The sequence below is a fragment of the Marmota monax genome, unplaced genomic scaffold (genome assembly GCF_021218885.2).
Source record: "Marmota monax isolate L192 unplaced genomic scaffold, Marmota_monax_Labrador192_F-V1.1 WCK01_AAM20220418_F8-fsc00222, whole genome shotgun sequence".
NCBI lineage: Eukaryota > Metazoa > Chordata > Mammalia > Rodentia > Sciuridae > Marmota > Marmota monax.
In genome coordinates this window covers 819,039-836,015 of record NW_026694968.1, presented here as the reverse complement: position 1 = coordinate 836,015, position 16,977 = coordinate 819,039, and the positions used below count along the sequence as shown (strand labels likewise).

Sequence of the window (16,977 nt, the reverse complement as noted above, 5' to 3'; positions counted from 1 at the left end):
AAACTAGATCTATCACAATAAAACTTTAATACTGAGTTCTGCAAAACAGGATAGCAGTTTGCAAGGTTTCAGCCTGTAAACATTCACCCATAATGTATTGACTTTTCTTATTTGTTCTAACACAATAAGCACTGAGAATAAGGAGGGCATAATCCTCTATTAATTACTAAATTATTGATGTCCATAGTAGTTCAAGTAGTGATCCTACTTGCTCTTCCTATAGAAACTCTTTTTTTTTCCTTCCATTTCAATTTCCATTCCTCTTCAGCTATTTAAGAGAATATCTTGCTGATTTACTTTAAGTAACCACTGAATCCCCCCAAAATAAGGGCAAAAGCTTATGAAATCATCACAACCTTATTTTATATGTGAATGTAATGCATCTCGATCAAAACAATGCAGGCAAAAGGAAGTTCCTGAAATAAAGAAAAGTTTATAGTTGTGATTCAGGTGTCTGAATTCGTTTACATATAATGCAGTCCTGAAAGATCTTAGAACTTGGTTGCACTTGAAGAAGAAATGGGCTTAAATTCCTGTATTGTTTTATATCAGTGGCCTTGTTAATTAAATATCAGATTATTTATTAACCTATTTATCTGTTTGTTTTTTTCCTGCAGTCCCTGGATGGCTTTGTATTTGCACTAAATCAAGAAGGAAAATTTTTGTATATTTCCGAAACAGTCTCCATCTACCTAGGCCTCTCACAAGTAAGTGAAAACATTTAGATTCTTGGTGGCAAATTGTGAAGGCTCTCTCTGCCTCATGTTTTTCCTTCTTCAACCGATATTCTATTTAGCATGAATTATCAAATTTATTATTTAATGGGCTCTACCTGACTCACTAAGCCAGTGAGAAACCTGTCAGAATAAACTTGTGCTCAAAAAACTTTAGTTCCCCTCCCTGCCCCCCAAGGATCATTATTAATTTATTGAGAACAAATGAAGTTTCTTCCCTCGGTTGTTTTGAACTTTGAAACCTCTGTGCCCAGTAGGAGAGGGACACACTAATAGTGCTTCCCTTGTGTCCTATTACTGGATGTTTATGGAGTACCCTGCATTATCCTGGGAGCTGACACAATGGCAGGAGTCATTTGGAGTCAAGAAATTCTGAAAGAGACCATTAAAATGTGTGGCAGGGAAGGTTCCAGCAAGGATATATTTTGCTGCCTTTGCAAATGCTTCCTAATGCTGAAAGACAATTTCATAAAATAAGGCAGTCTTTCCTTGTTTGTTATTTAATTGCTCATATGTGTTTATCAGAGGGTAAAAGAAAAGAAGATGGATTCTGATGGGGCAAGTGACAACATCCTGGTTTTCAGTTCTTGATATTCCCCTGGAACACAAAAATTTTAGTTCCATTGGATTCCAAGACCCAGGCTGCATCTACAGAATGCCAAAATATCCTGAAGTAAAGTTTAACTATCCAGATGTTTCTCTCCATAAAAGTGCTAAGCATCTGGGTATTTGTGCCTGTACAGGTAATTGGCTAAGTTTGACCCTTTTCATCTGGTGGTTTGGAAGGAGGAAAACAGCCTAGCCTCAGAGGGAGGGATTTTGTATGTGTGTGACAATCTGCCAAGTTGGATAATCTACCTCTCATCAGCCTCTTGCAGCTGAAGCTAGAGATAAGATTCGCCTCTCTCCTCTTAAGTGGGGCCCACCCAGACCCACTGCTTCTCAAAGTTGGCACAGCTCTAAGGGAGCATCTAGCATGGCTGGCTCTTAGTGAGTTTGTTGGGTAATAGCTAAATCAAGAAAGACGTTGGAAAATAATAGAGAGAGAAGAGATTTGGCATTTCACGAGGGTTGGGGGTGGAGGAGAAACACTGCCAAATTTGACTATTTACTGTTGAGAATCCAAACATGGGGTACCATCATTAATGCTTCCTTTAAGAACATACAAACTATCAGATGTAATGTGCAGAGAATTCTATTTTTTGTGGACTTTAGCAAACCAAGCGATAAAAACTGAGCTATTGTTAACTCAGTATTAGTATTCTTGTATCTTGTTAAAATCTCTGGTTTTGTAATAGCCTTTAATAGAACTTAAGCCTTGTCTTAATCTGCTTGGGACCTAGTAGTGAGAATCTTCAATTTTGAAATTGGTGCGCCACCATGTTGCAAATACTGTATAGAACTGGAAACGCCACTATTTGTTGTTCTGCAGTGCCCATATTCATCTGTTTTATGTGGAGTATCCAACGAAGTTTAATAAGCCAGTAAAGAAGAAGGATGAATAATTAGTTTAAGCAGGTAAATGCTAATTAGGGAACTCCTGAAAAGCATCCATTATATACTAGCTCCAAACACATTTTACAGCCCTGGTTAGTGGTGTAATCCAAATTCTGTCAAGGCAACTGCATTTTCTGTAATTGAGATGTGTATGTTTGCTTTGCATAACAGATGGCTCTGTATGCTTAGACTGATAGCTAGGAAAATAATAATTGCATTATTCTGGCCAAAAGAATATTAGCTCTTGGGTTTTGGCCATTTCAGTCAGTCCTCCTGCCAGCACAGCATATGCACATATATGGATTGGATTTTCAAGGAAATTGATGCATCTGGAATAGTGTGGCCATCTGAAATATCATCTGTTCAAGAAAAATTTGGCTTTAACCCTGTGCTGGTTTCTCCTTAAATGCAGTTTATTTCTGTGCTTCTCTACTGTAGCATTAAGTCAATCTTTTCCTAAATCTGAAATAAATAATCGAGGTTTCTGCAAAAGAAAGTAGCCATGTAGAAATGGTACAGGATCTGGCAACTTCTGTGCACTCAGCTCCTGCTTTTGCATGTGGTCTCTTTAAAAGTGTGCACCAATAGTCAACATCTTGACTTACCCAAGGCAGACCCTGGCTCCATGCGCTGCTACCTTCTCCTTCTCATGGACATTTGCAGTGTTGAGGCTGGGATATAGGACAAAAGTCTTCATTTGGCAATATTACACAACTGAAATGATGAGGGGTCAGAAAAAAGTGATTTTTTTTTTCACATACCAATCTATGCAGAGTTCAAAACTGAAATTTAAGAGGAGTTCTAGATTAACATGAAAATGGACTATTATGATATAGCTTTAAATGCTGAAACTTAGGAAAAGAGTTTTCAAACCAGTTAAGGTACCAAGTCATACTAGGAAACTGGAGATACCTGAGACATACAGTTCCCAAGCCATGTGGGAGGTTGCAGGGAGCCCCAGGGAAATTTGCAAACATATTCTAAGTCATTCAGTTAAGCATCTGGTCTTCTACCAATACAAACACATGCACGGGAGCACAACCATTACTAAAATTTGGACTGAATGCTCTGCTGTGTTCTACAACTTTTGCTAAGTGGTTATTCCACCATATTCTAGATAGCGATAAGGAGTTTTTAAAGTTATGCTCCCTCCTTTCCTTTTAAAATGGTTTTGTTAAATAAAAAACATGTGCCTCTATCAGCAAAGACTTACCCAGAGAAATTGCTGAGTATTGTGAGTATCTCTGTTTGTTAGGGTGGAGCCATGTCTGCATTTCTAACTCTCAAGATATTCCATCCTCAGTTTTATTTTCTTTCAACATGTAAATAAATATGGTGGCTTTAAAATGGCTTATGCCAATTAGGATTTGTTTTTGGCTTATGAGAAAAACCGTGAAGTAGGGAAACTTCTGCTGAGCTCCGTGGTGTAGCCTGGGTACAGAGCCAGGCAGAATGAATTTGTTTCTGCACGTCACTGAGTATGAGAGTTCCTGGTGTCCAGGACACTGTGTGCTGGTCACTGTCATGTGCTTGTGGTGAAGGAATGAAGTAAGCAATGGTAAGATTCGAGTCTCCTTAGCAGCCCTTTTGTCTTTTCCAGACAGTCAGATAGATATGTAACTTCACATCCAAGAAGTGGTTTTAGGTGGTAGAAGTATGCATTGTCGACTTGCTTTCCTAGGTAAAAATGATTCCCACTTACTCACCATGAGGCCTTCTCCTAAAGGAAGAGCCCCATATATTAAGGATGATTTTGGTTTATATAGAGATTAAAAGACTTCTTATACCTAGCAATGGCATTCAGAGCTACGCCAGACAACTCTGCTCCCTAGCTATGATGGAATTGGTCAAATGAAAATAAAGAAAGAAAATAGAATAGATTCCCTAATGCTGAAAATATAACAATGATAATGTACCCAGCTTTTATGAAATCTCTTCCAAAACATAAGGGCTTAATCACTAAAGAATCCAACAAAGACATTTCATGATAAATAAAAAGAAGTTCTAGTTGATATAGAATTTAAAGTTTGGAGAAATATTTATATGTTAGCTTATATTCTTCTCTTTCCACAAAGGATTTGAAATAAACATTTGCAATAAAAAATGATGTCCACGTAGAACAAGGGAATAAAAAATAAGCAAAAATGGGTAATATGTTTCCACAGAATAGGAGAACACAAATAGATGCATTTATAAAATGGGATATAAATGGCCTAATAAAGCTTCAGATTTAGCTGTGAGCTTCCTGGCAACCAAAGCAAAAAAAAGAAAATAGAGTCAAATACCAAAAATAAGGAATCATTGCTTTTCAAGGAGAGCAGTTTTTCTGGACCTGAAATCTGAAAATAGATTTCACATAGGATACCTATAGAGGCTAACATATAGATTATAGACCTATCAATTTGCTTCCACTGGGGTCCACATTCACAGCAAGACTTAAATAACACATATGGCAAACACAAACATTTTAGAAATCTCATAAGCTGACAGCATCACTGCAGTGAGTCATGGCTAGGCTAAAGATCATTTTGAGAGTTCTGGAATCTAGGCCTTACAATAGCATTGGCTAATTTGATGTTTACATGGTTTCAAAATCAGCTTTCCTTTTATCCACCCTCAAACACTGCATTTTCTTCTAAATCCTCATGAGAACCATAACAGTATAGGTGTCAGAGGCAGAAGACATGGGTCTCAGTTAGCAGAGGATAAAAATGGACTCATGCCTTCTGAAAACCTTTTTCCTTGTGAGGTTGAGAGATGATTGTGATGCACAGCTATGCCAGCAGAATGTTTTCAACCTGGGAAATTAACCCCCTTTTTAAGGTTGTGACATCATTAAAAAAAATACCCTATACACCAGCTGAAGCCTCTCTTGAAATGTGTTCTAATCACCCCCCACCCTCCTCCACATAATGAGTGACTTCCCTTCTTCTCACATGTCCCCACCCTCATATCAGATATTTCCTGGAGATCTAAAGTCAGCCAGAAGGTGGCTGCAGACTGGGTTACAGATTGGTCTGTTTGAAGGCAGCTTGCTGAAAGGGACAGGGTGACTGCCGATATAATAAGGGCTAAAAGAGGTGAAGGTGAAAAAGGGTAAATGGTTGTTTTAAATTTGGTCTTTTATTTTTTTAATCATGCAGATATTTATCATAAACTCCTTTCCTCATCCTGTTGTTCATCTCCGTATTTTAGATTTCTCTGCATTTGTTATATAGAATGGCAAATAAAATTACAGCCACAGCGCACAAGTACAAGGTCAAATAAATGACAGAGCTCAGTCTATTTGTGAAGCTATTCTGAAAGGGAACCATGGTGCCAAATGTGGTTTATTTGAATAATAAAGAAGAATTAGATTCCCCTGATAACTTGGCCGAGGGCCAATAAATCACTGGAGGTTAAAGATGCTTTGCAACTGCCATGTCTTTCTTTTGCTTTTCCAAAGTGCAAGCCTCAACTCTTCCATTCTCTGTTTTTCAATGCAAATCAAGTTAAGGTTATGTGGTTAATACTCTCGCTTCTGTGCTTGTAAAAGATATATATTTCTTTAGTGAGGTGAAAAAAAAGAAGACATTAACTTTCCTTACAAGTTATTGCTCTTGTTTGGCATCATCACATCCTAGAGAGCTGGAATATAAGGACAAAAAAAAGGTATTATTATTTCAACACAACAGAGGGCTTGCAGTGATAGAACCAAGTGCATCCATCATTGGCGTTTTTTACAGTTGGTTTTCTAAATTTATGCAATGCTAGGATAACTGGGTTCCTTTCCTAAATGAATGCAAATGTTGCTTTATGGCCCTCCTTTTCAAAGTCTTTTGAGTAGGCATACCTTGATTTAAAAAAATAAAAAGGAAGAAAAAGAAAAATGTGTAATTTTCTGCAGCTTGTGATGCCCCTCCCCTGCCATCAGTAAGTCTGCATTTTTTTCCTATACTAATCATAAAAAGTTCATCACTTCTGGATATAACAAAGAAAAATGCCCTTTTGAATGTGGAAGCTCTGAGGGTTTGGAGACTATTGAGAAAATATAAGTATCAAAATAATTCAGAAACAGTACAAGGCACAGTGGCACATTATCAATTTACAACATTTAAATTGATAAATGCTTGGTGGTGAAGGCCTACAAGGGCACTTTGAAAAGCAAATAGCGACCTGGTGAAGAAATTGATTTTTCCCCCCCGAAAATGACTGCATGATGCATCATTTGACTGCATGCTGTCCGAGTGCTTGACAGAGATAATCTCAGCAATCCCACGGGTGACCTTATCGTTCTCACCAGGGCAACTTTGTCTACGTTCTGACTTTGTGCATGTCAAGGTTCCTCCCGGCAGGATCCTTGGGGGAAAAAGTTCCTCTGTTCGATCCAGATATTGAACTGCTCGCTCTTCCCCCTTTTCCCTCCACCCCACCCCAGCAAATAGGCAAACACGCCTCTTTATTTCATCCATAATTATGAATGAGTCAGGCAGAAGAATACAGCTCTGTGCTCTGTATCTGTGAAAGCCCTTATTGCCTTTTAGTTCACATAGTTCTTAGCTGATGATCTATAGTGGCAGGGATCTTTTTTATCAAAAAGAGTAGGAAAATTCCCTAATGTTCTTCTATGGTACGCTGCCGTCTTAAGCAAAATGGGAAAAGCTAGCATGTTTCTTTCTTCCCCTTGCTTATAGGGGTTTTCCCCCTCCCCTAAATTCTTGACACAGAAACCTTCTGAAAATGTCTTAAGCCATGCATGTTACTTTCTATTAACTTTGTTCTCTTACCATCCAGTGATCCTAGGTATTTATCTTCTACCTTTAAAATTATGCAACAATGGTATAAGCCCCAGGTAATGCGTTACCCTGAGATATTTGGCTATGAATCCCAGTGGCAGCCTCTGTAGAAATTCGATGCAGTCCATGAGGCTTCTTCAGGACTGCTGGTGTATGGAAAGTGTTTTTCTATCAGAGAGGAATAATTGACAATTTTTTATGCTTAGATTTTTTTTCTGTTGATATATATGGATGCGTGTATGTGCGTGTCTGTTTATCAGTAATCTTCCTGCCACACAGCTTGTCGTTGATAATTACAATTCTTGATTAGCCATTTCTTGAAGGCAGCAAATTCCCTGCCTGGTTTGGCCCCCTGAAGCTGTAGTCCCCACTGCCTTTGACACCCTTAGTTCACCATCTTCAACCCCTTTTACCTCCTTCTTTCATCCACAACATTAATTCTGAGTGAACAAGACGTGCTTCCTTGCTTTTGACAAGATTTGCTGCAGTCTCATGCGACAAAAACCCAACACTCATTCCAGATTCAGAAAGTAGGATTTATAACAGCATTTTAATTTAATGTTGGATGTCGAACATATAAAGAGATCACAGTAGTACTAGAGCTGAAAATTGATGCCTTTTTTATTAGTGTCCTCTCAGAAGTGGGTGAGACGCTGTTTGTGCAGTGGAGCACAGAGCAGCACAGTCAGATGAATGAGGATATGCTATCTGCAAGGAATCATATTTCAAGCCACTGTCGGCCTCTATTGATGTGCTCAGAGTTGAAAGGTTATGCTAGTAAATGCCATCCGAATTTCCAGCATTAGAAATCGGTAGAATAATCTGCTGCCTGTCACTTTATGCTCAGCCTAAATGCACTGCAGGGGGATGTTTTACTTATTTTAACTCCAAATTAATTTCTTATTACTGGTGCATTTCTTTCTCTTCTCCATGCCTTTCTCAGTCCCCAAGTGGGACTGATCTTTCACAGGTCTTCAGAGTAGACCAATTTCTGCGAAAGAAATGTGCGTCATCATACATGAGAATCATGTTATTCTGACTTATTCCTTTGAACATATTTTACCAGGCAGTGAGGCTAAAACATAGGAAGTTTATGCGAAGAGGCCTCTTCTTGTTAGATTGCATCACAGAATCTCAGGACAATTCAAGATAGGCTCAGCATTGTCAAATGTATAAATTGAGGAACTTCTACATTGCTTCTTAATTCCTGGAATTAAAGTGAGCCAGAGAAAAAGAAAGATGGAGATTTTCTTCATTTTATGGATAAGGAAATCTAATGTCCAAAAATTGCTTTCTAAGGAGCCAGCTCATTTTGTTTGTGTGGTTAAAATGGTATTTTCAGCTTCATTTTTGGAGTAGAGCACTAAGCAAAAGTAAGATTAAGAAAATTTAGCCATCATTCTAAGTCTGTAATTTATTCATTTTTAAATAATGAAATGATGTTTTTCTGAATTAACCCATGTATTATTCATGCAGGCATTGGCAATGTAATGTCCCTAGTTTTCTGGAAAGCAATGTGCATTTCTTTGCCTGACAAGCAGTATTTTCTATATGGTATTAATTTAATGACTTATTTTATTATGCAAAGTTGGAAAGTAAAGATAATTTCTGTCCATAATGTGGTGCTTATATAGACAATCTATGCAAAAAAAAAAAAATACCTCTGCACCTAAGCCCGCTCTTCTTTCTCAGTGAACCTGGACCCTGTGTGAATGATGAGAGAATGCAAACTGCTCATATGAAGAGTAAGAAATAACTTGACCTTCTGGGAAGGAGGTCATAAAATCGTTAAATTCATGTGAAATCTAAATTTCATTTCTACATAAACACATTCAATCTATATAGGGTTTTAGGTCTTACATAAGAAGACATGGTTTTCATGACAGAAGTAACATGGCAACAATTTCAATGATAATTTCAGTTGGAATATAATAAGGAAATTGACTTTAGGATTTTGCATAAGTTCTAACTAGGCTGAAGACCTAAAAACTGATGCTGGTTTTGGAAAACAAATGTTCTATAGCTTTTTATCTTTCTTATCCCTATTTTCTTCTTTAGGTGACAGCGTAAAAATGTAATCTCTTTAAAAAAAAGTAAGCATCATTTTTAAAGAGATTGGTAGCAATTGGGTCAATTATTTAAGGTATCTTTTGATATATGTTTGTGTAAATATGTCTATAACATACCTATCTGAAGTTTGGGATTGGTTTCTTTCTAATTTGGTTTTCATGCCTACTGCATTTTGTCTATTAATAGCAATACTTTCCAAAATGATTCACTCAAACAGAAAACCAGGTTTTCCTTGGGGTGTTTCCTTCTCCTTTCAGCATCCTACAACTGCAAATTTACCACATTCAATAACAAAACAAAAACTTTCTCCTGTGCTGTTAATTTTTAATGCACTGGCAGATTAAATCTATTGCTTTCAATAACTATGCAAACTTTTTGAGAGCAAGGGAATGTATGCAGAAAGAAGTTGTGTCCAGGACTGAAATTGGATGTCTTCAGGGCAATTTAAGGCCCTTGGCTGAGGTAACACAGAATACCTGTGGGCCAAGCATGGCATATGATAAATCTCAGAAGTGTGTCAGTAATACAGCTTTTGGATGTCAGGTAACAAAGATGCCATAGCCAATGTCATAGATGCCATTGTCATAGATGCCATTTCGTTTTTTGTCTAGGTTTTTGAGTATCAAACTTTACATTAAGGAACCTCTTCCCCTTGGCCTTTCTCTCCCCCATAGAAGCACTATTTGGGGACCACAGACAATTCTTTTAGCACTGCTTTGATATGAAGACAGTATGGATTTGATTTGTCTTTCGGTTAGGAAATAGCTAAGGTTTTAAGGAATATACACAATGGAGATGGTTTCACAAGTCTCTGAGTTTTATTATCACTCCATATCACTTTCAGATATTTGTAACTACTCTACCTACCGTCCTTTAGTAGATGTGTTTACCTGATCAATCAAAGTTCATAATTGTTAAACTTGATATTTACTAGGAGTTTAAAAACATTTGCACAAAACATTTTTGGCTACATGTAGGAGAGATGCAGAGATGTTTCCAGAAAACAGAAATGGTAGTATGAGCTCTGATGTGGTTCTTCCCCATGAAATGTGCAGGTCTGCTTTGTTTTAAGAAATGTTAAGCTAGCAAAATTACAAAATGACTAGATAAAAGATTATTTGTGCTACAAAGTATTCCTTTAAGTGGTGAGTGCCTTTTTTGCCTTTAAATGTCTATGTAGAGAATCCTTATCTAATGTCAGATGAAATCATTAGGGAGTAAGTAGGTGGGGGAGGCACAAAAATTATAGTGTTCAAAGGGATTGCATTTTGAGATCAATCACAAATGAAAATGGAAAGTGAGATTTTGCTGATAGACAAAAACATGAAGCAGGCCTCACCCACCCCCCTTATGAACATTAGGATCAGATTAGCCTTGGTTTCCAAGTGTCACAGGAGTGTTGTTCACAACTTGGTCATTGAAAGAGGGAAACATGATCACACTGTGATCTCCAGTGAACTCTGGTTGTCCAGGGTCACTTTATAGTGCTGCATGGCATAAGTCAGGCATACTTGTGACATCCTGTCTACGTATGTGTGTGGATCAGAAAAGTCTGAGGAAGGAAAATCACAAGTTCAAACCAGCCTCAGCGACTTAGCAAGGCCCTAAGTAAATTAGTGAGAATTTGTCACTAAATAAAATATAAAAAAGGGCTGGGGACATGGCTCAATGACTAAGTGCCTCTGGGTTCAATCCCCAGTACCAAAATAAATAAATAAAAATAAAAGAAAGAAAGAAAAGTCTGTACCTCCCTGAGGCCAAAAGATGCAAATTCTAGGAAATAAGAAGTGAGACCGGGCACAACTCCCTGAAATAATAATAAAAGAACCCATAATTTTTCCGGTTCATTAATTAAAATTGACATTGCAGGTTTGCAAAGACCAAGAAAGACCATGTCATTCCACTACAATTCAAAACCTTTTCACTTGAGCAGACAAGTAAATCACACAATTACTGGGACTCATTCAGCTCTTTAGAAAAAGCACAGGCCTGCAACCTTGGGTGTAGCATACATTGAAATTAGAAGTTGAACTGAAGATATTTCTAAAATGTCACAACTGCTCTGTGACACTGGATGATATGTTTATCCATTCATTATCACCAAGAACACCTGGGGCGGTGCTCAGGAAATCAGATAGTGCCTTTTAAAATAATTATAAAAGAAGCATAGATTAGTGAGCTGAGGGAAAAATAGACAATCCTGAATCATGATGTTACTAATTTTGAACTGTTTGGGGGCATCAGCTTCCAAATCACAACAGTGTAATAACTGACTGCAACTGTCAGCAATGCTGAGGAGAGACAGTGCCAAGTATGACTATTTCTAAAAAGCAAATGTTTCCTGGAGATGGAATCCAAGCATTCATTTTCTGTTTATAAAATTAAGACACTCCAGTAGTGGTGTTTCCTATTATCAGTTTCTGACTGGATTCGTTTTTGCCTGTTAGAAATTTAGTCTTGTCTTTGGAAAATCATGAAAAAGAGCCCTGGGTTGGAATCCAGGAGACCTGGTTTGGGTCTTGCCTACGATATTAATCAGGCAAGTGACCTTGGAGCAGCGTGCGTTGTCATTTTTCTAAGTATAAAATGAAGGGGGGATTTCTCAGGCTCTGTCTTTTTTCAGATGTGTGCTGTCTGCAGTTCACTCAACACTGGGCATTTTTTTTCCTACACACTGGGGTAGGGGTGGGGGAGGGGAGCCTGGCAGAAGTAGGCTATTTTATTTTTAACCTTCAAAGGAATTTAGTTGAGCAGATGCTACCCCGAACTAGTCAGAGTAGAAAAGAAATGATATGGCTTTTAAAGGGCACATCTCGCATATCTACTGGGGTAAAGTAATTCTGGCAATGCTTCAAAGGATATAACTTTTGATGGTAAAGTAGGTAGGCTATGGAATGAAATCACATATGGCAGGCTGTCAAAGTCTCCTACACTTTCAGTACATTTATATAAGTGCAAATGGAGGCTGCTTAGATGGAGTCCCTAGCAATTTCCTGCTAAGACTGCTTCCAGATTATCTGATATTATTTGACTAAATTATCTCTGTAGAAGCTGAGGACAACTTTTATGATCAAATATTTTGAAATTAGTTTTCCTCGTTGGCAGATTATCTGAAATATGAATTGCTCTCGTTTGAGCACTCGAAATTGAAAGGCTTTTTGTAATAGCAATTATATAAAAACAAGGGTACTGAAGTGCTGTATATCATGCTGAAGGGGATATGTTTATAGGTCAGTGATGTCAATAACTGTAGTTCTCGCAGATACCTCATCGTTACCCTTTTATTCTGGGCTAATGCAAAGGACAGACTGGCTTTCTTTTTAACGAGGATATTTCATTTTTGAGAATAAATAATGATTTTATTGACTCCAGGCATTTAAACGTAGTCAATTCATGTTTATTACCTTTCCCAAACCTTTCATAGGGTGTCTAATAATCTAAGAAGTGGGGAAAATGTTGAAAACTGTATAAAAACCTAAACAGTACTATTATCTGATGATTATTTTGTGCATTCCTGATACCTCCTCTGTGATGTATTTCTATCACTCTGTGAACCTTATCTATTCATATCAATGGTCCCACATTCAATAATAATCATAACTGACATTTATTAATCCCTTATTGTGGTTCTCAGTAGTTTATGTCAACTAAAGTTTATAATCCCAACTAGTATTAGATAGGTTTACTATCTATCCTGTTTTACAGATTAGAAAACTGAGGCAGAGGGCTTAAGCAGCTTGCCCAAGGTCATACAATGAGGAAGTGGCAAAACTACTATTTAAATCCATTGCGCTTGATTCCAAAGCAGCCATTGTTAACCATTATGGTTGGCTGCTTCTGGACAGTTTTAGGTAATTTGCATGCACTTTAACTCATTTGAGTTTTATGGGTAAAGAGAAACTGAGACTCAGATATTCTCACAATGCCAATGAGTGTAAATAGACTTCTGAAAACACTGAGAAAGTTACACAGATACATCTGAAAATTCTGATATTTGACATTATTAGAAATATTCCAAGATTAAAAACCAAGTTTTAGTAATCAGTAATAAAGATGTAAACCCAGGGTACTCAGGACATTTCTTCATACATTTCATACATGTTCATATGGACCTGCATTCAAGCAATACTTACTGAATGACCAACATGTGCTAGAAACTGAGGCTACTGAAGACTAAGGCATAGTTCCTGTCTTTAAGTACACAGTGTCTGCATGATGCCCAAGGCATGCCAGCCAGGCTACAATAGCCAACACATAGTAGATCTCAAATATTTTAATGAATACTAATGTCACATGTTACATTGAAGAGATGGACTATAAATCACAGGAACAAAGAACATGGGAGACTAACTCTATGCAAAAGTTTGTAAAGGATTTACTGAAGAAGTGACTTTAGGTTAGGCCTTGATGGCCATTTCCCATGTGGAAAGGGGGAAAGTGACGTTCCAGGCAAAGGGAGGCATATATGTAAAGTTATTTGTTTTTATTATTTAATAGACTTTTTTATTTTCGATGGACCTTTTTATTTTTTAATTATTTTTTATTTATATATGACAGTGGAATGCTTTACAATTTATATTACACATATAGAGCATAATTTTTCGTATCTCTGATTGTATACAAAGTATATTCACACCAATTCATGTCTTCATACATATACTTAGGGTAATGATGCCCATAACATTCCATCATCATTTCTAACCCCATACCCCCTCCCTTCCCACTCCTCTGCCCTATCTAGAGTTCCTCTATTCCTCTCATGCTCCCTCTCCCTACCCCACTATGAATCAGCTTCCTTATATCAGAGAAAACAGTTGGCATCTGGTTTTTTGGAATTGGCTAACTTCACCTAGCATTTTCTTCTCTAATTCCATCCGTGTACCTTCAAATGCCATGATTTTACTCGCTTTTATTGCTGAGTAATATTCCATTGTGTATATATGCCACGTTTTTTTTAATCTATTCATCTATTCAAGAGCATCTAGGTTGGTTCCACAGTTTAGCTATTGTGAGTTGTGCTACTATAAACATTGATGTGGCTGTATTCCTGCAGTATGCTGTTTTTAAGTTCTTTGGGTATAGACCATGGAAAGAGATAGCTGGGTCAAATGGTGGTTCCATTCTCAATTTTTCAAAGAATCTCCATCCTGCTTTCCATATTGGCTGCACCAATTTGCAGTCCCACCAGCAATGTATGAGTGGACCTTTTTCCTCACATCCTCGCTAACACTTGTTGTTGTTTGTATTCATAATAGCTGTCATTGTAACTGGAGTGAGATGAAATCTTGGAGTAGTTTTGATTTGTATTTCTCTAATTGCTAGCGATGATGAACATTTTTTTCATGTATTTGTTGATTGATTGTACATCATCTTCTGAGAAGGGTCTGTTCAGGCAATGGATTTTTTTTTATTTATATGTGGTGCTGAGAATCAAACCCAGTGCCTCACACATGCTAAGCAAGTGCTCTACCACTGAGCCACAACCCCAGCCCTCAAAGCTATTTCTTATGGCAAGAGATGAGTATGAAAAGTTAGGACTGGTCCAAACCAAAAAAGGTGTCAATAAGCTGAGGAAATTGGAGTTTTTCCTTTGGGCCCTTGAGAACCATAAAATGTTTTAAAGGGAAAAGTGCAATATTAGACCTGTGCTTCTGGAAAAACAATTATGGCTGAAAAAGTAGAGGATGGAGAGTATCCTCCAATTAAAAGACTTACGAATAGTGAAGAGAAGAGAAAGAGTTACAATAGGACACACAGTGGAAATAAGGATAAGGGGGAGGGATTTGAGAGGCCCTTTACACTTATGATCAGTGTGGCAGGAAGTAGGAAGAAAGTGTTTTTAAATTTAATTTGGATTCAGACATGTGGCATTTCAAAAGCTTATAGAACATCTGTTGAAAGGACAGGCTTTAGAACTCAAGAGAGAGGTTGGGTTCAGCTCCAGGTTGGGAAGTGGTTGGATATAAATTGAACCTCCCTCCAAAGGAATTGATAGAGATTCCCAAGGGGAATTTGAAGTTCAAGAAGGAGGGAGATGGGGCTGCTGAGAAAGCAGCCTGAGAAAAAACTCCCATTACCCACAGGCTGAGGAAGGGAAGGCAGTATACAAGATGAAACACAAATGATCAGAAAGTAATATAGGGAGTATCTTCCTCAAGAAGAACCATAAGAACTTATTATTAGTAAAGTCACAGTAAAAGAGACTTTCAGAAAGGATGTGAAAAAAAAAATAAGTCATTGCATCCCTGAGAAGATACTAGCAAGTTGAGTATCATCAATAACATGAGTGAAGACTAGCACCCAAAGCATTGGGTTGAGGGATAGGAGTACAAATTTTCCACACAGTTTGATGATAAAGAAGTGGGTGAATCAGGGTGGAATGGAGGAGCAAGGACATGGGGAAAAAGTAAAAAAGTAGTTTGAAGGAGAGAAAGAGTTAATAGATCACTTTTGGGTTGGCAAGTACTGGGGATTGAACTAAGGGGCACTTAACCATTGAGCCACATCCTCAGCCCTATTTTGTATTTTAGTTAGAGACAGGGTCTCGCTGAGTTGCTTAGTGCCTCTCTGTTGCTAAGACTGGCTTTGAATTTGGAATCCTCCTGCCTCAGCACCTAAGCCACTGCGATTATAGGCATGCACCCCTGTGCCCAGTGATAGATCACATTTTTAAGATGAGATAACTTTAATATTATATTGAGAGGTTGGAACATACAGAAAAAGATCCTTAATGATTGGAAAGAAAAATATGAGCTTGATAGAAGGAAGGGCATGAACCTGAGAAATAAGTAGGGAGATCTCTTGTTCTGCTAAAGAGAAGATAGGGAATGGAGTATGGAGATGGGAGTAAGGGAGGAGAGGAGTCAGTTGAGATAATTCAAGGTATCTTTCACCTGGTAAAGATGAGTCCGGAGCCAGGTGTGGTGGTACACACCTGTAATACCAGCTACTTGGGAGACTGAGATATAGGCACAGGTAATAGGTGATACCAGACCCAGGAAAGATCAAAGCAGGAAAGGCCAGCTGTAGCCTACAGCCAGGATAGTTTCAACCCTTTTCTGTCAAACCAGATGGACCAAACCAGATGTCAAACCTATAAGACAAAACCCCTGGAAAGTTCTAGGGGCGGTGTTTTATTTAGAACAAAGAAGAGGAGAAAAAGTTTATTTGGCACTCATGGTTTCAGAGGTCTCAGTCCATAAAGAGCCAACTCTATTGCTCTTCGTGCATGTGAGGTAGAATATCATGGCAGAAGGGGTATGGTGGAGGGAAGCTACTCAGGACATGAAAGCCAGGAAGCAAAGCACTCTTCTCACCAGGGACAAAAGATAGACCCCCAAAGGTGTGCCTCTAGTGACCGACTTTCTCCAGCCACATGCTACCTGCCTACAGTTACCATCCAGTTAATCCAGATAAATCGATTAATCCAATGATTAGGTTACAGCTCTCACAATCTAATAATTTTACCTCTGAACATTCTCGTATTGTTTCACACATTAGCTTTGGGGACACCTCATGTCTAAACCATAGCAGACAGTAATAGATTCCGTTATGGACCAACACCTCATGCAGCTAACTATCATTATTTAATGTAGTTAGTTAGCCACCAAAATGCAGTCTGCTGCCTATGACCTTTCCTTTGTTAATTGATGATGAACACCACGAAGCTTGTCAGAATCCAAGCTTCTGGGATTGTATTCTTTGTTCACTCTATTAACATTAAAAAAATATGTAAAGGAAAAATAAAGACAGTGTCTTCTGTAATATTTTTAATTTTAAAATCTCATCCTTGCTTTCTTTTCTGTTGCTCTTTAATCATATTTGGGCTGGGTAATTTGGCCAGGTCTTTCTTTCAATTTGGAGATTTTCTAGTTATCCTTAATATTTCTCTGGATGCTGAG

At 37.9% G+C, this 16,977-nt stretch overlaps 1 protein-coding gene across 12 annotated transcripts in view; it reads left to right on the top strand.

The window, feature by feature from the left end:
• The window catches only part of Npas3 (neuronal PAS domain protein 3), an 851,762-nt gene that overhangs the window by 613,595 nt on the left and 221,190 nt on the right, over positions 1-16,977 (top strand). For all 12 annotated transcript variants that reach the window (XM_058573655.1, XM_058573656.1, XM_058573650.1 and 9 more), the window contains one exon: positions 618-707. In XM_058573655.1, coding sequence (XP_058429638.1) covers positions 618-707 — 90 coding nt within the window. The remainder of the gene's footprint in view (positions 1-617; positions 708-16,977) is intronic.